Source organism: Lonchura striata, chromosome 2 (genome assembly GCF_046129695.1).
Source record: "Lonchura striata isolate bLonStr1 chromosome 2, bLonStr1.mat, whole genome shotgun sequence".
NCBI classification, from domain to species: Eukaryota; Metazoa; Chordata; class Aves; order Passeriformes; family Estrildidae; genus Lonchura; species Lonchura striata.
In genome coordinates, this window is record NC_134604.1 from 17,949,062 (window position 1) to 17,971,307 (window position 22,246).

Sequence of the window (22,246 nt, forward strand, 5' to 3'; positions counted from 1 at the left end):
TCCTGTCTGTGAGGGCGGTGTGCCCTGGCACAGGGTGCCCAGAGCAGCTGTGGCTGCCCCTGGATCCCTGGCAGTGCCCAAGGCCAGGCTGGACAGGGCTTGGAGCAGCCTGGGATAATGGAAGGTGTCCCTGCCCATTCCAGAGCAGAGGAGTGAGATGAGCTTTAATGTCCCTTTTAACCCAAACTGTCCTGTGATTCTGGGATTAGAACCTGTCAGGCAAAGACAGATCTCCCTGTGAGCAGGTGGTGAGTCCCCAGTCTGTCACCCTGACATAAATAATTGCCTCTCCCAGCGAGTCCATCCAAACCTGCCCACTGCAGCTGCTGAACCTCTGCACAAACCACTGACACCCATCACATAACTCAGCAAAGGTCAACCAGAAAGCCAGGAAAGTAAATTTAACCTTTTCCACCAAGATCAGAGGTTGCTTATCCTCAGAGATGGCACCACTCTGGAGGCAGGATTGCTCTGTACCAGGGGTTTATAAACCCTGAAATGTGAGGGCTTTTGTGAGAAAGGAAAATCTGAGATACAGGAATTTCCATCCTTCCAGCCTGTCTATTCCTCCAGGAAGGCGGGAGCTGAAGCTCCAAATTAAGCATGTTTAAGGCAAAGATGCATCCAAGTGGGGCAGCTGCTGTTACAGGAATTAATTGTTGAGATTAATGTTATCTAAAAAAAAAAAAAAAAAACCAAAAAAACCAGCCAAACTGCAGTAACTAAAAAAAAAAAAAAAAAAGCACAATCTTTCTGCTTGTATTTCTCTCTGTATCTCTCCAGGCTTTTTTAAGGGATACCTGCTTGGTACAATATATTCAGGCATGCTATGTCTAAAACATAAGGGATACAACCAACTCCTTAAGGGAAAGAAACCTTGGGGCACAAAGCAACGATTTCCAAACCCTCTCTCTTTTATAAACCATGTCCAGGTACTGAGAGCCAGACAGACCCAGCTCAGGATTTCTAAAAGCTCTTCCTCTTCTCTGTGCTTGGTTTGAGAGACTCATCCCCTGCAAAAATCAGGCTACTATTCATTTCCTCCTGCTGCAGCAACACAGCAAGTAATTTCTAGAAGATCACCACAAATGAACTCATTTGGGTTATTTTTGTGCTTAGAAATCCATTGCAGATGCTTTCAAACAGAGACAGGAGCTTTGGGGACCTTCCTTAAAGAAGATTATGAAACTGTCTTAGAGCAGCACAACCTGGCTGCAGCTGGACACCACCACATTTGTGTTTTTCCCTTAATTAGCCAGGCCTTAAAAAAGAAACTCATGGCAACATTTGGTGGGGAGGATGATGAAGAAGCCTGGACAGAAGAACCAAATTTTATTCCAAATTAATTGCAGCCACTGCAAACCTCTGGCTGGTCTAGGGGGAAGTGTCCCTGGCCTTGGCAAGGGGTTGGAACAAGGTGGTTTTGAAGGTCCCTTTCAGCCCAAACCATTCTGGGATTCTGTAATTATGCACTAGAGGATCTGATCTTTTGTTTCATCAACAAGATTTAAGGATATTTTCTTGCCCTTTTGGAAATATGGCCATCATTCTAATTTTTTTTTTCTTCTTTATCTCTCCAGTATTAATCTCCTTGTGAGCCATGAACTGGACCAAAAAAACCCACAAGGGAAGATTAAAGTGGTACCTAAGAAATGGATTTTTCTGTTGTACAAAACTATGTTCTTTGGAAGTTCTCTATGTGGGGCTTAGTGTGGGACCTGCCAGGCCATTAGATTTCAGCATTAGTGTCCCATCATGCCAGGTGAGTAACATGCCAAGGTGCTAAGAGTTCTGTTTAAAGCATAAAATAAAATGTGTCTTTAATCCCTGTATTTTAGAGAGCATCCATAACTAACCCTGCCCATGGCAGGGGCTCACAACTCCATGGTCTTCAAGGTCCCTTCCCACCCAAACCATTCTGGGGTTCTGTGACCCAAATTTTCAGTAAACTCCTCAACCTGACTGAAAGGAAGTGAAACAGCACAAAGCAAGCCAGGAAAACAAAAAAAACCAAAAAAAAACCCAAACAAACAAACAAACAAAAAAAAAAAAACCCTACCAACCCTACAATGGACAAGAGGCAAGAGGATAAACTTCCAAGCAAAAGCCATTAGGGATTTAATAACTAGATGCAGGAGATGAGACCTCATTATTGTACTGCCCACACAAGAAAGCTGAAGCTTGATTTAATGAAAGCAGACTTGACCTGACACAGATTTATTTCCCAGACAAGCTCTTCTCCTGTTCTGGCAGAAGATGTTCATTGTGAGGGTTTGCTGCTATCAATCAGGCCAGCAACCAGGTTAACTGCTCTTATTTTTAATATGTAAAGAAGCTGTGCAGCAAAGCAAGTGCTTCTTTATTTCACCCGCACAAGCAGCACAAACCAAGGCTCTTTAGAAGCCTGAAGGAAAAAAAGCCACCCCAATAGATGGTGGCAATTTGGGTACCTAAGAGAAGATGAAGGGAAGGATTCCGCAATTCTATGAAAACCAGCAACCAAAGAATGCAGTGGCACAAACTAGCCTGAACTGCCCTTCTGTTTGTATCTCAAACACCTGGGGTGTCACTTGGCTCTGGGCTCAAGCCCTGCTGTATATCCACAGCAATCCCAGGCAGGAGAAGTGCCTCCAAGCTGTTTCAGCTGTACCCATTCCCTGGAGACTGCCAGGCCCAGCAGCACAGGATCACTACTTGTCGGAATCTGAGGTATTGATGATTCCGAGATTGCAGAAAGTCTCTGTCTCTCTGCCCCGCTGCCAAAGCAGAAGCCATAATTGGTCTGTGCTGGTTTCAGGGTTGTTTATTCTGTTTATCTCTAACATGTTCTGCTGCCCTGCCCAGCTCTGTCCTGCAGGGCAGCGTGTGGGGCTCTGCCCTCAGTGGGATGTTACAAACATTAAATACCAGAAACTCCCTGGGCTGGATTTACAATAATGTGCCAATATCTGTCACCTACGTTGAACAGTGTGTCCCCAGCCTGAACCAACAGAAAAATGCCAACACTGCAGTGAAACATGGAGGGCATGAAGGAGAAAAAGGACAAGACACACCCAATTTCCTCCATCTTGTCCCCTTTGGACCCCTCATCTGGAATCCTAAAATTTTACTTTTGCACCCATGCCACACTTAATTATTACTTATATCAAACACTCAGAGCTGGTAATTCATCCTGGAAGATTGAAAACTCTTTTCCATGGACAGAGATCCCAGACAGTGTCTCTGGGGGCTCTGTCCAGGGGGTTCCTGACCCCCTGTCAGGGTCCCAGGACTTCCAGGGCAGCCAGAGGGAAGCCCTGGATTCCCACAACTACTCACCATGGGTGCCCCACGGTGCCCCAGGATGGCTGGCTTAGGTCCCAGGGCCTTCTTCTCCATGATGCAGGGGGAGGAGATGGCCAGGGGGACGAGGTAAAGTGCAACTACAACTGCCAGGTACGCAGTGAACATCAGCATCTGGGAGGCTGGGATGGAGAGAGAGACAAAGAGATGCTGAAAAGGCTGTCCCTGACCTCCTCACAGCACAGGAGCAAAGGGAAGACTCCTCTGTCTTCCTCCAGAGGAGAGACTGATTTCCTGTCAGTGCCTCCAGCAAGAAAGCAGAGCTCTGTGTTTAGGGAAAAACATTAAAAAAAAAAAAAAATCAGGTCCTGAACGTGGTTTTCACTTCATTTTGTATTGGGGAAACAACAACTCAAGTGAATTGCTTAAACCCCCAGCAATATAGCTTAAAACATTGTTGGCATTTCTACCCTTTGCACCAAATTTTGCCCTGCCTGACAGGAGAAATCATTCACCAGTCACACACAGCCAAAAATAAGCAATATCACCACATCAGGGCATTTAAAGTTTATATTGGTGGCTCACCAGCACCACCCACTTCAGCCAGGGCAAAGTCACTTCAGCTGCTTCTGCCTTGAGATTTGCACCAGAAAAATGCAATAATGTTTTACTGAGCAAGCTGGAGATGTTTAAATAAATCCCTGGGCTGTGACAGAACCAGATGAGCAGTACTGCCTCCCATGCCACCCAAATTCCATCTATCAGTGACTTCCCACCAAGCCCAGACTCCCTGGGAACCTCTGAAAGGTGCTGACAGAGCACCAGAACCACTCCCTGTGCCCCACAGATGTGTGCTCCTTACAAAAAACAACAGGCACCTTGGAACTCCTAAAATATCTGGAGCCACTTGAAATCACAGATGTTACAGCAGAAAACTTCATTTTCAAAATGTTTTAAATTATTATTTATTTTGCAAACTCATTAATGCTTTGGAACTCAAGGGATAACCTCAAACAAAAAACAAAACAAACAAACAAACAAAAAAAAACCAACAACCAAAATCCCCCCTCAAAAAAAACCCCAAAAAACCCAAACCAAACCCCTTAAAACAAATATTTGCAATGGATGCCAGCTAGAGAAGGCAGTGTTTTTTTTATTTTTAGACCCAGCTCTGCTCCTGGCCACAGCTGATCTGGTTTCACTCATAAACAGACTCCTTTTTGCTTCCAGCATCTAATAGGTTCATTCACACATGTTCCCACAAGGCAGAAAGTGACTCTAGGAACTCTGCCAGGGTTTTTTTCCTCCTCCCTGGCAGAGATGTCAATCACTCAGGGAGCACTCCAGGAACTCAGTGGCACCTTGCTAAGGGACCTCATGCTGTGTCTTGCACCTCAAAGGAGACCCCAGCACCCAAACCTCCGGGCAGACACAATGTGATCCTAACCCAGCTCCTGCTCACCCAGGGGCACCCACACACCAACCAGGCTCTGAAAATTCAGTTTAACCAGAGCAAAAAAAACCATAAAAATTGCTCAGAAAAAAAAATAAAAAAAATAAAAAAAATAAAAAAAAAAAACCCAAAAAAACGGAAATGCCACAAAGAAATGGCAAGAATAGGCTTGCACCAAGGCCTGAAGCTGCTCCTGATGTTTCTAAAAGATTGGAATCCTATTTTCCATTAAAAGTGACTATAGGTTCTTAAAGATATTTTGGATTTTTTTCTTCTGTTTCTAACATTACCATGTCTGCACCAATAAGCCTGTAAACTCTTTGAGGTAAGATAAATTCCATAAGTCAAATGAGTCTGAAATGATCAAGAGATACCACTGTTTTTTCTTAAAAACAAACGAAACAATCCAGGAACAGAAAGAGAAAAAGAGAGAAGCTCTTTCCTGGCTTATTAAAAAAAAAAAATTAAAAAATGAAAAGGAAAAAAGAGAAACAAGGGGGGAAAAGAGAAACAAGGGGTCAAAAGGAGAAACAAGGGGGGAGAAAGAGAAACAAGGGGTGGGAAAAAAGAGAAACAAGTGGGGGGGAAAGAAAAACAAGGAGGGAAAAGAGAAACAAGGGGGGAAAAAGAGAAAAACAAGGCAGGGAAAAGAGACCCAAGGGGGAAATGAGCCCCAAGAGGAGCAGGCACTGCCCACCCTGCAGGGACACCCGAGGTACTCACTGGCTTTCTCTGTCCGTGCAAACTGCCCTGCCACCAACCACGACAGTGCTGTGACAGCTGCCAGGGCTCCTATATGCAAGAAAGGGGCTGTGGCCTGCAGGGCACAAGAACAGGAGAGGAAAATGTGTTTAAAAACACCCCAGCACCTGGAAAATTCGTTGGTTTTGCAGGTTCTGTTGTGGCCATTGCTTCTTCCAAATCCTGTTGTTGCCTCTGGCATTTAGGGAAAGGAGGAAAGCTCTAACCTTCTTTTAGGGGAATTTCTCCCCAGTAACACAGATATTTGGGAAAAGGGCTGCTGGAGGGAGTCCAGAGGATGTCACAGAGCTGCTGCAAGTGCTGGAGTCCCTCTTCTCTGGAGCAAGAGGGAAGAGCTGGGGGTGCTGACCTGGAAAAGGCTCCAGGGACAACTTATTGTGGACTTTTAGGGGATCTGTAAGAAAATGTGTACAGCTTTTATTAGGGTCAGCTGCCACAGGACATGAGGGAATGGTTTTAAACAGGAATAGTCTAGGTTCAGACTAAATATAAAGAAAAAAAATCAGTATAAGGGCGGTGAGGCCCTGGCACAGCGTGCCCAGAGAAGCTGGGACTGTCCCTGGATCCCTGGAAATATCCAAGGCCAGGTTGGACAGGGTTTAGAGCAACCTGGGCTAGTGGAAGGTGTCCCTGCCCATGGCAGGGGATGGCACAGTATGGAGTTTAAGGTATCTTCCCACTCAAAATTCTTCTGGAATTCTCTGAACACACTGGACTGTATCAGCAGGGTGCAGTACCATGACACAAAGTTGGAGATGTATCATCTGAGTCGTGTGTCTGCTCTCCAATTCCCTTCCTAAATCTTAAAAATACCCCAATAAAATAAAGCACTTCTGAGAAATGTTAGTCACTTGTGTGAATGCCATTTCCACCCCCTGTATTTGCATAGATTTGCATACTCCCAAATACATGCCAGCAGCAACCTCTGAAGCAAAATGGGCAAAATATTTTTGGACTTCTTTTTTTGAGGAAGAGGGGGAAAAAGAAACAGAGAGCAGATCTGTAAGAAATTAAGTTTGTAGGTATTTTCCTTTCATATTTCTCTAGCTCTGCAAGACACCACAAGTCTTCTTTAAAACAGTTTTCTCATTGCCAAGATTCCAATTTGGGGTGTGACACCCATCAAGAGAGAGTTTCACCCTACAGAAATACATAAATCCCATGGAATTCAATTTCACTGGCCCCTTTCCTCCCCCAGGGAAGCATCCTTGCAGACACCTTACCTGCAATGAAATAAATACCATCTCCCACTCATCATCCCAAAGCTGTGCTATTGATGACATGGTCACCACAGTAGTTATCAAGGTTGTCACCAGGCCAATCTGCAAGAAATCAGAGGGAATTTACAGGCTGGAAACTGTGGTTATTATAAAAATTAGGTTGGGATTTATATTATAGGTTGGGAAATGGAGAGAGAAAGCCTTTGCATGTAATAAAAGACTCATGGGGAAGGACGCTGGGCTTATGTGCTGTCACGTGAGAATGGATGCTGGGGGACTCTGGATGGGACAGTGGTGGTGGCATTGGGATGACAGACCTCAGCCCACCAGGACCTCCCCCAGCCTCCCTCTCACGTGGAAGCACCCAGAGGTCTGAACAAAGCAGTCAAAAAGAAAACGTGACCTCTGTGGTGAAGGTAAAGAGTTCAAACCATCAAAAAGTGCCACAGAAATAACTCCAGCTGCAAAGATTGAAAATCTGGGCTGTCTTGTCTAAAAATACTTCCCCACTCTCTGCCTGTGTCTGGTATTCAGCCTCTGTTCTGCCAGAGCCAAAGGATGCTGCTGCAGATCCAAAAACTGCTGGGGACACTTGGCAGAAAATCTTTCCCCAGAAATGGACGGATCACATCAGGTGCACAGGGCTACTCCAGGCCAATTTCAGGTTTAATACCTCAGACCAACAAATAAAATCCCACATTGCCAACGTTTACAGAATCACTTTGGTACATGTAAACAGGATTTCTTTTTCTAGAACCTTAATTCCCTTTGTTGTGACCATCCTGGGTGGCACAGAGGTGTCAGGACACAAATCTCCACTCCTCCCATCAGCTCCAATTTATTGCTTCTTCTCACACTCATCTTTGACTTGGCTTACAACCTCTGCACAGAATTACAGGAGAAAACTGGAAGGAGTTGTGTGGTTTGTCCATCCCAGCTTTTCCCACACACTTTAATCTATATTTGAAGTTAATTCAGTATAGTTCTGAGAAAAAATATTAACTTATTCCAGCCTTGTGTCTCAACCTCCTTAGGAAGCTGAGGGAGTTGTGGGGAAGGGAAGAGACAGAGCCACACATCTGAGCTGTGATGAAAAGGGGGCTTCTTTGGGAGAAGGAGAGGAAGGGTGGGAGTCCAGAGGGTAGAACTGATCACCAATACATCCCTCTTCTGGACTTACTCATCTGAGCCCACCAGTGTGCCTGAAATAACACTGACATCTTCCCTGATGAAGAAACATATGTCAGACTCAAGAATTGATAATTTGTTTTGCAGAAGCAGTCAAACAGTCCCTGCCCCCTCTCTGATTGCATCCTCTTTCCTGGGGAAGCATCATTTCTATCATCTCTAAGGAAAAAAAAAAAAAAAAAAAAAAAGGAAAAGAAGAAGGCAGGGTGGGGAAGTGTCTGCTGTCCCTGTCCTGGAAGGTGTTCAGGCTCTGATCCTACAAGACCTCATCATGTGCAGAATTTCAGGAGGGCTGGGTATTGGCAGATTCAGGACTGCTCCCTTCATTTCCAGTTAGCAGACTGCCAGCTACAATGGGATCCTGCCAACCCATCTTCTCTCCCTGCACACCATTCCCCTCCCTTTCTGTGCTCCAAGTATCTTTTCTTGTGTTTCACAGCAGTGTTTCTCAAACTGCTTTACACACAAATCTCCTCGGGCCCAGCAAACCTCACCCTGCATACCCTCAGCTTCAACACCTACATCTTCTTCTCCCAAGGCTTTCCCAGCTGCTCCCTCCAAGCACACTCTGAACAGCTTCACCTCTGCTCAGCCCCTCTCCAAGGCTGGCTTCAGCACACAGAGGAGCCCCAGGGAGGGTCCTGGAGCACCCGAGCTGGGGCTGAATCAGGCTGCTCTAAGCACTGGTGTTTCTCCATCTCCACAGGTGGCCTCTCTATCAGCAAGGGCCAAAAGCATTTCACCAAATTCTCTGCCCCCAGGCTTTGATGGCCTCTCCTGAGCAGTTTGCTCATGAGGCCACACATGCACCACAGACATTTCATGCTCTTCCCAAGGACACAGTGACAACAAGTGCCACCCCCCGCCTGCTCCTCAGGCTCCAGCATTCCCAAGATCCTGCTCCCACTGGAGCTGAGATTTACCTTGTGCAGCCAGTGCAGGTTCATCTGCTGTCCCACAGCTATGTGACACAGTGCCAGGATCTGGGAGGGACAAACAGAGAGTCAGACAGAGGCACATCACCATCCTGGAGTGTTTGAGCACACAGGGACACGTCACCATCCAAGGGGACAACCACACGAGCCAGCAGCAGCGGAGGCAGGGTGGGCCAGCAGATCCTCTCCAAAGCCAAGGATGTGGGGGAAAAGCTTTGCCCTCCAAGGGGCAGGGAGTTCAGAGTCTGGCCCAGAGCTCCTGGGGCTGCAGGAAGCAGTGGCCACCTGAATGGACACCACCCTGAAGGTCCCAGCACCCTGGCACAAAGGGAAACAACTGCCACTTGTGCCCAGAAGTGGAAACTGGGCCATACCACGGGTAACAAAACTGTATTCCTCCTCTGAGAGTATCTGTCTTTTACTTTTGAGCATCTGAGGTCAAAGACTCAATTTCTCACTTTTGATTTTATGCAACTCCAGGCTAAGAGAAAGAGAAGAGAGCGGAATCACTTCTAAGAGAAAACTCCTCAACTTGTGGATGGCTTGAGAAGCTTATGGCCTTTTTAAAGCCAGCACACAAAACTCTAAGAAATGGGATTTCATTCTACTCACCAGCAACATTGTAATGTAGGTAAAGCCAGCAGCAGTTGTTACAAGGATTGGAATGGACCAGTCACTCCAATATCCCATCCGGTTATATAAAAACCTGGAGAAGTGGGAAGGACAGATTAAGAAGGGATTCAACACCAGAACAGCTCCACTGGGGTTAGACAAGACTTGAGAAAACAGATCTTTCCAAAAAAAGAGATAGGCAGCAAAAAGCACAAGTGACAACCCAGTGCGTTAATCCCTTTTGGAAATTAACTGGATCGAGAGAGGCAGAGAAACCCCAGAACCCTTCCTGCAGCTCCTGACAGTTCAGACCTGACCTGGATTCAAATTTTCCCTCTGTATCTTTAGGAAAAACAAAAAACAAAACCAAAACAGCATCCTTAAATTGGCTTGGATTAGGGTGGACATTATCTCCATGCAAACCCTTGGCACAACAAGTACATAATGGTTCTGAGGTGGAATCAGCTCATTCAAGGAACTGGCTGGGTTCTTTTTTTTTTTTTGCCTTTTTGCCTCTTGGTTCCTTTTTTTTTTTTTCTTTTGTGTACAACAAAAAGAAATGCTGCATTATATAAAAGCAGGTCAAAGATTCAATCTCCTCCCCAGCACCCAAGTCCAGCATCATTCATCAGCCAGAAGCTCTGGTCTGTTTGGACAAACTCTGGGGTGATTTTTGGGGATGTCCAGTGCAGAGCCAGGAGCTGGACTCCATTATATAATTCAGGATATTCTCTGATTCTAATTCCGTCCAGGAGTAAAGTTCCCCCGTGGGGTCTGGAAAGCAAATCCTTGGGTTCAACAGGCATGGCCCATGTCCAGGTTCTGCTCAGGGAGTCAAAGAGCACAAAACCAAGGATCTGCAGGGACTCAGACATGCTGTTAGGAAAAAAGAGGGAAGAAAGGAAAGAGGGCTCCTCTGAAGTCTTTGCTGGTGCTACCACCCAGAGCTTCCTTAGCTCTCAGCCCATTTAAGTTTTGCTCTGATGTCCCTTCAATGCCCCTCTGAGAGCACCAGGCATTCACTTGATGTGCAAATGATTGTTTGAAAATGCTGGGTCCGTGGTAGCTATGAAGCAGCTGAACTTTCTCCAGACCAAAGGAGGAAAACATTTGCTACACAGACTTGCATTTATGGTCCTGCTCCAGGGGGAACACGGTAGGTTCACAAATAGAGCATTCCCCACAGCCTTGCTGAGCTAAAGTGAAGCCTTCTGGAGCAGCACAAAACTCAGTGCAGATCTGAAGTGTAATTTAATCAGGTGTAGACACCAAAAAAGGAAAAGCCAAAAAGCAATAAATTAAAAAAAAAAAAACAAGAGGCGCAAAGCACCTTCACTAACAAGGACCTCAATGTTAGAAGCCTGAAGCAATACATGCTGGGCTTTGCAAAGCCATTTTGCCTTGTCCTTCTAAAACCCATTTCAATCCCAGAACAGCCCTTTGGCCCTTACAAGTTGAAATGATCTAACTCCTGCCCAAGCTGCCTGACACACAGGTGAAAAGATGAAAAACCTCCTCAAGGATGGCAAAGAGTCAAGGCCCTCGGAGTTTTGGGTTGAAAAATCTCCTCCAAGGCGATGGTGCAGAGCTGGAACAAGCCCCAGAGAGGGGGGAAGTCTTCCTCCAGTCCTGCTGCTGGCAATGGTCTGCTTGGACAGACACCTCCTGTGGGAATCCAGAGCTTCCCTCTGGCTGCCCTGGAAGGTCTGAGACCCTGGCAGGGGGTCAGGAACCCCCTGGACAGAGCCCCCAGAGACACTGTCTGGGATCACTGTCCATGGGAAAGAGTTTTCAATCTTACACCATGAATTACAAGCTCTGAGTGTTTGATATAAGTAATAATTAAGTGTGGCACGGGTGCAAAAGTAAAATTTTAGGATTCTAGATTAGGGATCCAAAGGGCACAAGATGGAGGAAATTGGGTGTGTCTTGTCCTTTTTCTCCTTCTTCATGCCCTCCATGTCTCACTGGAGTGTTGGCATTTTTCTGTTGGTTCAGGCTGGGGACACACTGTCCAACGTAGGTGACAGATATTGGCACATTATTGTAAATCCAGCCCAGGGAGTTTCTGGTATTTAATGTTTGTAACATCCCACTGAGGGCAGAGCCCCACACGCTGCCCTGCAGGACAGAGCTGGGCAGGGCAGCAGAACATGTTAGAGATAAACAGAATAAACAACCCTGAAACCAGCACAGACCAATTATGGCTTCTGCTTTGGCAGCAGGGCAGAGAGACAGAGACTTCCTACAATCTCGGAATCGTCAATACCACAGATTCTGACACCTCCAGCCCCTCTCCACCTGGTGGGACAGGCTGAAGGTGACAGGAGCTAGCAGAGCTGCCAGGGATGAGCTCTGGAGGGCAGGAGGAAGCTCAGGAGCTCCTCACACCAATATCACAGCAACTCCTCCCAGTTCCTCTAGAAGGCCCTGGCAGCAGCTCGGTGTGCCATGCCCCAAACAGCTCTTCCTCTCCTCTGGGGGAGCTCCCAGCTTGCCGGCAAATCAGTGGAGCAGAGAGGAAGGCAGCAGGAGCAAGCAGCAATGAAATCTTGTCCAAAAGCAAGACCCAGAAGTGACAACAACAGAGAAACAGCAAAGGTGCTGTTTCTAAACAACAGGATCACACTGTGCCTCATCAGCAACAGGTTCACAGCTCTGCTGGGAATAAAATGATGCTTTTAAGTCCTTCACACCCTGCCTGGTCCAAAACTGCTCTGTTCTCATGGAGCCCATGCAGCTGTGCTGGAAGGGAAGAGGGCCAGGCTCAGCCTGCACAGACCCAATGGAAATTATTTCTCCCCCTTGCCTGGAACTGGCATGGCTGTAATTAAAACCTCACCCTGTGCTCTCCTCCTCCCACCCAGCCTTCCCACAGCTGTTTTCCAGAAACCCTGATTGACCTCTGGTGGTGTGTGGAGCAGGGATCTGACTGGGGTTACAGCACACACAAAGCACTGACCAATTTTCAGCACTGAATAGCCTGAAATGCTGTTTTCCATCCAGAAAGCCTCTTCCAGACGTGTGCTGCACAAGACGAATCCTTTCCCAGTGGATGTGCTTCCCATACCCTGGGCTGCATGGCAAGGACAGGGCTTTGGGCTGCAGGTGACATCTGTGTTAAATTCCCAAATGCCTCCTGTACCCACAGCAGACCTGCACATCTCCCTCCATTCCTGCAGAAATATTTGGGGACCCAAATCCTGGAAGCACTGCAGCTGCAGTGACCATTCCCAGCATTCCCAGGACTTTCCTTCATTTCTGAAGGAGTGTTTTTAGCCCTTTCACAACTTTGAGCTCAGACAGAGCTGGTTTTGCACTGGAGCAATCACATCCTTTACTGAGGGTACAAACTGAAGAAGAAAGAGGTTCCAAAATACCACTTTAAAAAGGGCATTTGTATCATGCTGCTGTTACAAATAATCCAGAGCCATGGTGATGGTTTCACTTCTCACAGTGTGGGTGTGAGCAAAGAGAAAAAACCATTTTTTCCTGGGAGGAGCCAGCTCACATCGCCATGTTGGTAAACACCCTCCCTCATACAGCTCCAGCATCTAAAGCAGATGATTCACTTAAGGGATCAGCTCCCCACTGTGTTTTCAAACACACTTTACATCTTATGCTTGACAAGAAGATGATGTCAAAGCACTTTGGTTATAATACAGCCCAAGGTACTGTCAAAATGTTTTAAGATGCTGCTGATAACAAAAGGGAGAATAATTTCCAGTACTGGAGGCAGCTGGCAATACCTCTAAATTCCAGCACATCCCACTGAAAAGCTCCTTTTCAGCTCCTTCCAACTTTGGATAATATTTTCCACACCCATGTGCTTCAGGCTGAATTTTTGCCATGGGTATTTTTGTGGGATAGCTGCAGTCAAATCCCTCAGTCACTTTCAAATCCAGCCAATCATCAAGATAAACAAACAAAAACCCAGCCACAAAGTGGAGACGTGAGGCCACATTACATCTGCACATAGACCAGGCAGAAGCAGCTCTGAGTCCCACTTCCCACCCCATTTTCCCTTTCTCATCGTTACAGTTCCATTCAAAGGATCCAGATGAACCCAAAGCTGTGTCAAGCAGGTTCACGATGGCAACCAAATTTCCTAAGGGAAGCTGTACTCACCAGTTGATTTCATTGTAGTCATTGTGAACTTCCCACCAGAAGTAAAACCAGACCAGGGTGAGGAAGAAGGATGAGGTGAGGATGAGGAACCAGAGGCGTTCCCACTGCGGAGGAAAAGAGAGGTCGGTGTCAACAGGATTGGTCCCAGCTGTGGCAACTCAGTGGATAAAGAGGCATTTCCAAAGGCAGATTTGGAAATGGTACAAATTTTCCCAGCCCTGGGTAGAGGGGAAATTTCCAGATAGGGAGCTGGGGTTTTGTTTGGTGAGGGTTTTTTGTTGATGGTTGTTTAGGTGGGTTTTTTATTTCCAGGCAATTGCTTAATTAACTTTTCCATTCTCATGCACCTACCTTCCCCTCCCTTGGGTTTAGCCTAAATGACTGAGGAGTTATCACATGGTGAAGATTACACAGCGGATTAAGGATGTTCCTACTCCTTATTCCTTCCCCTGAGGTGCTCAGATCCAGCAGAGCCAAACCACTCATCCCCACCATTTATTCCTCCCACCACCACCACATATTTCAAGTGTTTTGCAAACAGACCACACCAGCACCAGCATTCAGGAGCATTTCAAATTCTACTCAACACACAAAAGAATTCCCTCATATAAATCTGTTCAGTGGCCATGCTCCAACACCATGGGTAAAATCCAAAACCACAAGGACATCAACCTGTGTCTTCAAACTGCCTCTCACCAGCACCATCTCCATGGGCTCCTGGTTAGTTTTTACTCCTTGGCCTTCAACAGTCCACACGGGTTTTCATTTCAGCAGGGAAAACACTGAAATTCTGCAGGGAAAATATTCCAACAAATCCTCTCTTCTCACAATGAGCAAGGAAGGATGAAGACTGGAAAAGACTATGAGCAACTCTACCACTATAATTCCCTTCCAGACCCTGAGCACACACTGATCTTTTTGGAAAATGTTCTTTTCTCTAGTGAACTCTCCCAGCTTTTTAATTATGCAAAACAATGTAACCAATAGAGTGACAATAGAACCATTTAAAAATACTATTTTTTGCCTCCCTTTCCATGCTAAGGGCTGGCATTACCTACTTAACTGTGACTTACTTTTATAATTATTTTTAACTGTGACTATTTTTTCTTATGCATCACCCTGGATACTAATTCTGTGATAGAGCACTTCCTTGTATCCTCCATCATAGGAAAAAAAAAAAAATCCAAAATAAAGCAATAAGAAGGGATGGAATTATTTCACTTTTGCTATGCCAAAAATGATGTTTTCTGCTAGAAATTCCAAATTTTTGGCTGTATAACTCAGATCAAGATACCCAGTTTTGTCTAGCAAAGCCATGGCTGCCCCTGGAACTTTGGAAGTGTTCCAAAGGCTAGACAGGGCTTGGAGCCTGGGATGGTGGAAGGTGTCCCTGCCCATGGTGGGGTGGCAATGGATAGCTTTAAGGTCCCTTCCAACCCAAACCATTTCCCTCCTTCTGGATGCCTTCCTGTCTGCACATCCCCAAGATCTCAAACCTCAATTTCCCCACTGTTTGTTGGGATTTTCTCTCCCCCTCTCCATTTGGGTCTATCACCTCCTTGCACATATAAGTTAAATATGGGTTATATTCCCACATATATTTGGGGTTTTCCAAGGCAAGGGAGGTGTTAGGTACCTTTTATGTCAAAGATCAAAATTTCTACAAAAATCCCACCCTCCAGCTCTCTAAAGGTCACTCTGGACTGAGCTTTGCTGATACTCATGCACTGGATGACACTGATTTGATAAACAAGCCAAGGAAAACATTTTAAAACCTTTGAGCTTTCCCCCCTGTATATATAAACATAATTTTCCCCCCCTTATTTACATGCAAGCAGCAGAGCTTGTGGCAAGCTCTCCAAAAGCTATTTTGGGTCTGTCCTTGAGGGTGCCCTTGCCATGCCTTGCTGGTTTTGTGAAAACCCAGGCAAATTCTTCTGTCTCGAGGCATCCTTCAGTGAATTCAGGCACATTTCTCAGTGGGCTTCCAGAAAAAAACGCAGCATCTTTGATTGTTAAAGCCCCTTCAAACCATTCTCTGATTCAGTGATCAACAGACACAATCAGAAGGGCCCCAAAAGGAAATTAATGAAGACATTCTACCAAGTTGTAGTTTGCCAGATTTTAAAATTTTCATGAAAATAACAGAATCCTTAAAAATAAATAAATATATAAATCAGTGTTTTACACACATTCTCCACCACTTTTGCACATTCCCAATCCCTACCCCATGCCAGATGGGAGCAAAACCAGCTCCAGGTTAGTGGGTTTTGGGGGAAAAAACCCAATTCACATATTAAAAGAATTTGCTGCAGAAAAAACAGTGTTTGATTCATCTGTGATGCTGGCTCACAGACTTTACCCACTCCTGTGCTTGAAGATTTAATCTTGTTTAAAACAGCACTGAAATTCGTATCCCAGGGGACAGATTTTCCAATTTAGGGATTAGTTTTGGTTAACTGAAGGCTCTGCCAGTCTCTTTTGCTGCAACTCCCCAGACCAGACAAAGCATTATTTACTGCAGTGGCACAGGAAAGCAGAGAGGCTCAGGAAGTTTATTTTATTTATTGTAGGATCTATAGGAGATGTTATGAGGTTTAACTATACACACACTCCTACCAAACCCTCCTACAAGGACTTTCTCAATTCTATATTAGAAACAGGAATTTCTCACCCACTTCATTCCAGCTGATCACACATATGCCAGGAGACACCTCCCAGCATGGTACCATTTGTGTGAACTAAAGAAATCCTTTGACCAGGAAATTCAGGCTATTTCAATTGCCCATGTTCCTCCCAAAAAGCAGATCAGCACTGTATCAGGATTCAGAGTGTGATTTGAACTTGGAACTGATAATCAACACTTAAGATCTTAAAAATCAGGACTGGCCAGGAAGAGACTGCATTGATCTGGTTATCACTGCATTTACATGTTCCCCTCTTCCTGAGGTTTCAATATTTTAATAGGATTATTAATCACAGAATTAGAAAGGCTGGGAAAGAACACTCAGATCATCAAGCTCAACCATGTAATTAATATTTCTCATATTATATATTAAAAGTAATATAATTAATATTTATATAGTGATAGGATATATAAATAAATTCAATATATTTATAATTAACATTGATTTAAATTACATAATTAAGCTGGCACTATAGAAGTGTGTCCCAAACCCTGCCTGAGGCCTGCAGGCAAAACAGAGGGTTCAATGTGTGAGACCGTATTAAATTCTTATTTTTACCACATACATTCCCCAGGGTTGCTGAAATGCTGCACCATGAGCTTCAGCTGCCCCCTCACATTTCCTTTGGACCCAGCTGGGAAGCAGGGGCAGTACAACACTCTTGGCTCATGGTCTGCTCCATGAAAGCCAAGAAAATGCAAGGCCAGAGCCAGCTGATTCCCTGGCAGCCCACAGAGCCAGCAGAGCAGAAGGAGTTGCTGAAGAAGAAGCTGCTGGAGTCACCTCAGTTGACAGCAGTCCTGAAATGCCATCCTCCAACTGTGCTGCTTCCTGGAGTCCTTGTCAGCTCATCCCAAGCAGGATTAGCATCCCTGAGATCCACCTACATCTCCCAGCCTTGGGATGAAACAGCAGAACCCTTCCTAAGCAAACCCACGCCTCCAGCATCCTCCCTGGCACCCAGAACCCACAGGGAGCTTCAGAAGGAACTGGCAGGAGAGAAGCCTGCTTTGAACTGGGAATGGGTCAGAGGAAATGCCACTGCTGGATGGATTAGGGCTCCATTCCCACAGGGATGAGCTCACAGCACACATTCCATCAATGTGGGTGAATTTGGGTCCCTTCCAACGTGTGCATCCTCAGGAGCTTTCCCATTAATTAACCCAAATGCTGCTGCTGGAGCGTGCTGCAGGTCACCCCAGCACAGCTCAGGTGGGAACAGATGGATTTCATATTCCCTCCTGGATTCACATCCACGTGTGAGGATTGCACCAGGCTCACAACAAACCCACTGTGCCCAAAGCTCTCCCAGAGCAGCTGAAACCACAGCAGAGCCCACCTCAAGATTCCACCTCAAGAAAAATTCATTCCACCTCAAGAAAGATTCATTCCACCTCAAGAAAGAAAGGTTCCATCTTAAACACAGGGAAGAGGTTTTGGGTGCTTGGAATTTATGAGATCCACCTCAGAGATTATAGATCTTCCTCATGAAAAGATATTTTCTTTAAAAGACTAAGAATTGGAGAACATCAACAGCTTGGAGCAACCTGGTCTGATGGAAGGTGTCCCTGCCCATGGCAAGAGTTGGAAGAAGATGATCCCTAAAGTCTCTTCCAATCCAAACCATTCCATGGTTCTGTGAACTCTACAAGGAGCCACCACTGAGACTGGGCAGAGGAAACAACCCAAACTTGTGTAGAAGTTTAAGTTAGATGAGTGTAGCAATTGGAGCACATTTTTATTTAAAAAAAAAAAAAAAAGAGGAAAAAAGAGGGAAAAGGGGGAAAAAAGAGGGGAAAAAAAAGGGGAAAAACTGAAAAAAAAAAAAAAAAAAAAAAGAAAAAAGGGGGAGAGAGGGGAGGAGGGAAGCTGACCCTCTTGTTTGTGGAGCTGCCAGTCATCCACAAGGAAGAAGGCTCTTATTCAAGCCGAAGTGCCTCTGGGAATTCATGGCTTTCAGTCCCTGTGGAGACCCTACCCCTTCTCTGTCTCCTGAGCACAGTGAACCTCCTGTTCATTCATTAAAATAATGAAATAACTAAATAAAAATCTAACTAGAACAGGAAGAAGCTTTTTAACAATGTCTTACCCCTCCTCTCCCCCTTCATTTTTTTTTTTTTTAATCAGAAAACCTCCAGTTTTGAAAAACAGAAGCCTTTTAGAGAAAATCTAATATTTTAAAGCAATTTCTTGCTGAAGGGCATCTTGGCTTGAGGATGGAATTTCTGCTGAGAGGAAACTGGAAGGAGCCTGAGCCCTCCCACAAATCTGGCAGCACTCTGGGCAGGGCATGCACAAGCAGAGGAAAGACAGCAGCATGTGGATCTGACCACACCAACAAAATCCAATGTGGGAATCTTCCTCCAGCTCCATACTGTAAATCTCCCTGCTGGAAGTTTTATGTGCAGACAACATTCAGAGATATCCAATATAACCACACTTTCAAACCTGCAAATGCACCAAGGTCAAAAGGTGTTTTATCTCCCTGCATACCATCCTTGTGTCCATAAATATCCACCAGCTCAGGCACCTGCCTTTAGGAAATCAATGGGTTTTTGGAGGGATCAGGGCCACGCAGTCCTGAACAATTGCTTTCCCCCTCAGGAGCAAATCCAGGAGCTGGAGTCAGACTGGAGCATCACCACTATCACTCAAGTGTGTTTTCAGACCATTTTAATTCACTCCTGGATCCAACAAAGAGTTTATTAAGGAGTCTGCACTCCACTGTTTTCTGGCATTTTCAGGAATCAATTTGCTGCAGGCATTTATCAGTATTAGCTTGAAGAAGAAAGGAGGAGAGCTAACATTTATCCAGCAAATACAAAGGGAAAACTGACAGCCAATCCTCATTTTGGGATTACCCAATCGGACCTTGCCCAAACAAACCAAACATTATCTTCAAGTGAGTTATTAAATCATCTCTGAGGATGAAAGATGACTCCATCTCCCAAGAGAACCAGAAACTGAGGATCACCAGGAACAAGTGTCAGCTGGAGTGTTCTGTCAATGGGAACACTTTAGTTCCTAAGGAGAAGTTATAAACTTCATTATTAACTCTCAGTATGTGAGGGCAGAGTCCTTAAAGCAGCAGCTTGCTCTGAATTTCCACCCTCTGCCCTAGGGTTTCACCACCATGCTCATGGGGAGAAATCTCCCTTCTGTCCAGCTGCAATTTCCCCTGATGCAGGTTGTGCCACTGCCTCTTGAGCCATCTTGGCTCAAGTTCTCTGGGCCAGGTTGGATGGGGCTTGGAGCGACCTGGTCCAGTGGAAAGTGTCCCTGCCACGGCAGGGGGTTGGAACAGGATGATCTTCAAGGTCCCTTCCAGCACCAAAAAATTATGATTCTATGACCTCTACAGACTCTCCTTAGTTGCTGGGAGCAGCAAAATCCTCTCTTCTCACCTCCAGCTGCACAACCTCAACTCTCCAGCCCTCCTCCTCTGTTCCTGGCTCCTGTTCCAAACAGTTAGGTGGCCCCAGTGGGTTCACTTCTGTCTGTTCTGTGGTTATAGGGAGCCCTCAGCGCTCAGATGTGTTCCAAGTGTCCCACATCCAGCATTGCCATTGTTACAGCCCAGGGTGCAATCAGCCTTCACTGCCAAAAGCATACCCAGAAGCTCCATCTGGCATTGCAGAGGGACAGAACTGATGGAAAGCACCTTGCACTCCAAGGATTTGAAGCATTTAAGTGAGCAGATCAATAGACTTGAGTAGCAAATGTTTGCCTCACAGACCTCACACACATCCGAAGCAGAACTGAGGCGCCTGGGCTGGAATTCCTTCACCCAAGGCTGCAGAGGGATCAGGCTTTCAGCCTTCTTTTGGACTGAAGATTCAGGAACCCAAGGGAGCAGGAGGAGCCTGAAAGACCCCACAGAGCATGAGGCAGCTCCCACAGGACTTTGTAACCTGCCCAAAGGCTTTGTTTGCCCTCCATCCAGCAATCACCACCATCTGGTGCAAAGCTCTGCTTGAACTCCTCCTCCACCTCTTGCTTTTTACTCCTCATCCTTAACTTTCTGCCTTCCCCCTGTGTTGACTTAGTACTTCAAATTTCATAAAGAATGAGACTTTCCCCAGTTGCTACAGCCCTCTCCAGGAAGGAGAAGGAGTGACTAGGGGGCTAAATTTGGGAGCACAACTAATTTGAGCCAGTCTGGTCACTTCAGAAACACTGCCAAGGTTTTTTACTCCATGGTAACCCCTGTGATCTTGCATAAGAGGCACCTGCCGGTCATTATAGAAATGGGAAGAAAAAGGAAGAAATTAGGTCTGACAGACAATGGGTCTGAAACAAGGAGCAAAGGAAAGAAAGCCCTGCCGCTGTGGCTGCTGAGGCTTCAACACTTAACCAGGTGTTTCCTAAAGTAAGTCACTGCACATCTCAGGCACATCTTGTTTGATTATTACAAAGACTGGGCTAAATAGCTCTCTGCACACCTTGTTAGAAAAGGCCATGAATGAGATTCCTGAGCTGTGACACGCTCCATTTACAATTCCATTTAGCAGGTCACAGAAAGTGGCGGAGAACATATTCCTGAAATATGTGCTCCTGCTGGGGCTGCTGGAGCTGAACTGCAGCTCAACAGATGCAACCAAAAGAGAGCCAAAGCTCTCTCATTGTTATACTTTGTAAAACACCTCCACCTCCCAGCCTCCAAAAACACAACCAGAAAGGGTAGGGCTTGCAAAGCTGGGATCAGTGGGACAGTTTTGCTTGCCTGAACAGCAAGGAGAGTGATAAAGGGATGCAAACTGAAGGATAACCCAGCCTGCCTGCCCCTCCCTCCCCACACACTCTGCCAGAGCACCAGTTTCTCTCTGGGTGTCCACACCCAACAAAGGCAGCGTTGCACTGCATCCGCAGCATCCATCACAAACAGCACTGGCGAGCCTCGAGCACTGAGGTGGGAATTCCTGTGCTGTTCAGACACGAAGCACAGCTGGAGCCAGGGCTCTCTCTGGCTATTGGAGGCCCCTGGGGACTTGAACAGCAATAATCACGTCCTGGACCAGCTCTGCCTCCGGCAATTATGTCCTCCCTCTTTCATTCAAGGCAGAGGTAAACAAAAATCCCTGAGGGAGCCTCTGATTCATGAGGAAACAGAAGAGAGTGAGAAGGGATCCCCAATCTATCCCCCACAGCATGATTACTCTACTTCCACAGCTCCTGATAACACGTTTTTAACCTACTGGATCTTGCCCAGCCAACATAACCAGTGCTCCTGGACAAACTCATGGGAAGACCCAAGTATTCCAAACCCATTCCTGATGCTAACAAAGCACCATAACCTCCTGTTTTACCAAACACATTCTTATTTGGAGGCCAAGGGGAGACAGCTAATTTTTCCAGGCTAAATAGGTCCAGATTTTTTTCAGTCTTTACTGGTGAGCCTCATCTAGGGAAGAAAAAAAAAACCAAAAAAACCAACCCATGCTTCTTGAAGAAACCGAGTGGCTGAGGTCCAAGGCTTGCACGAAGTGGGGCACCTTGCTGGGCACAGAATCCCTGCTGAGCTCTCATCAGCATCAAGCAGGAGGAGGATTTCATCCTCAGAGCCTCTTGAGGGTGTTATTCCTGCTAACTCATCCCAGGCTCCTGATAGTCCTTGGCAAAGGCACATGACGTTGTCGATTTGCATTCAGATGATGGTTCACTTTCATTAAAACACCAGCATCTTGGGGCAAGGGGGTTAGGATTTAAAACAGCTTTAATAAAAGCAGGCTCAAAAAAAAATTAAAAAAGACTATATCATCTACCTAAGAAAACAGCCAGTGATGGCTGTTAAATGTAATGGCCTCAGTAAAATTACATTTTACACAAGTAGTCTCAGAAGAAATTTGTTATCAGCAGGAGGAACATTCTGTGCACATCCTGGGGATTTTGGAAGGTGTTTTCTTAATGGTCAGATTCTGGCTCCAGGTGGAAATAGGACATTTGAGCCCTGTACCATGCCTAGAAAAGATTGCAGTCTCT

General features: G+C 45.8%; 1 protein-coding gene across 3 annotated transcripts in view; it reads right to left on the reverse strand.

Annotated features, from left to right (window-relative positions):
* GDPD5 (glycerophosphodiester phosphodiesterase domain containing 5) overlaps positions 1-22,246 on the reverse strand; it is a 107,227-nt gene that overhangs the window by 18,297 nt on the left and 66,684 nt on the right. For all 3 annotated transcript variants that reach the window (XM_077781198.1, XM_021550212.2, XM_077781197.1), the window contains 6 exons: positions 13,581-13,684; positions 9,453-9,546; positions 8,829-8,888; positions 6,721-6,819; positions 5,459-5,552; positions 3,319-3,464 (listed from right to left, as the gene is read on the reverse strand). In XM_077781198.1, the coding sequence (XP_077637324.1) occupies positions 3,319-3,464; positions 5,459-5,552; positions 6,721-6,819; positions 8,829-8,888; positions 9,453-9,546; positions 13,581-13,684 (597 nt within the window). The remainder of the gene's footprint in view (positions 1-3,318; positions 3,465-5,458; positions 5,553-6,720; positions 6,820-8,828; positions 8,889-9,452; positions 9,547-13,580; positions 13,685-22,246) is intronic.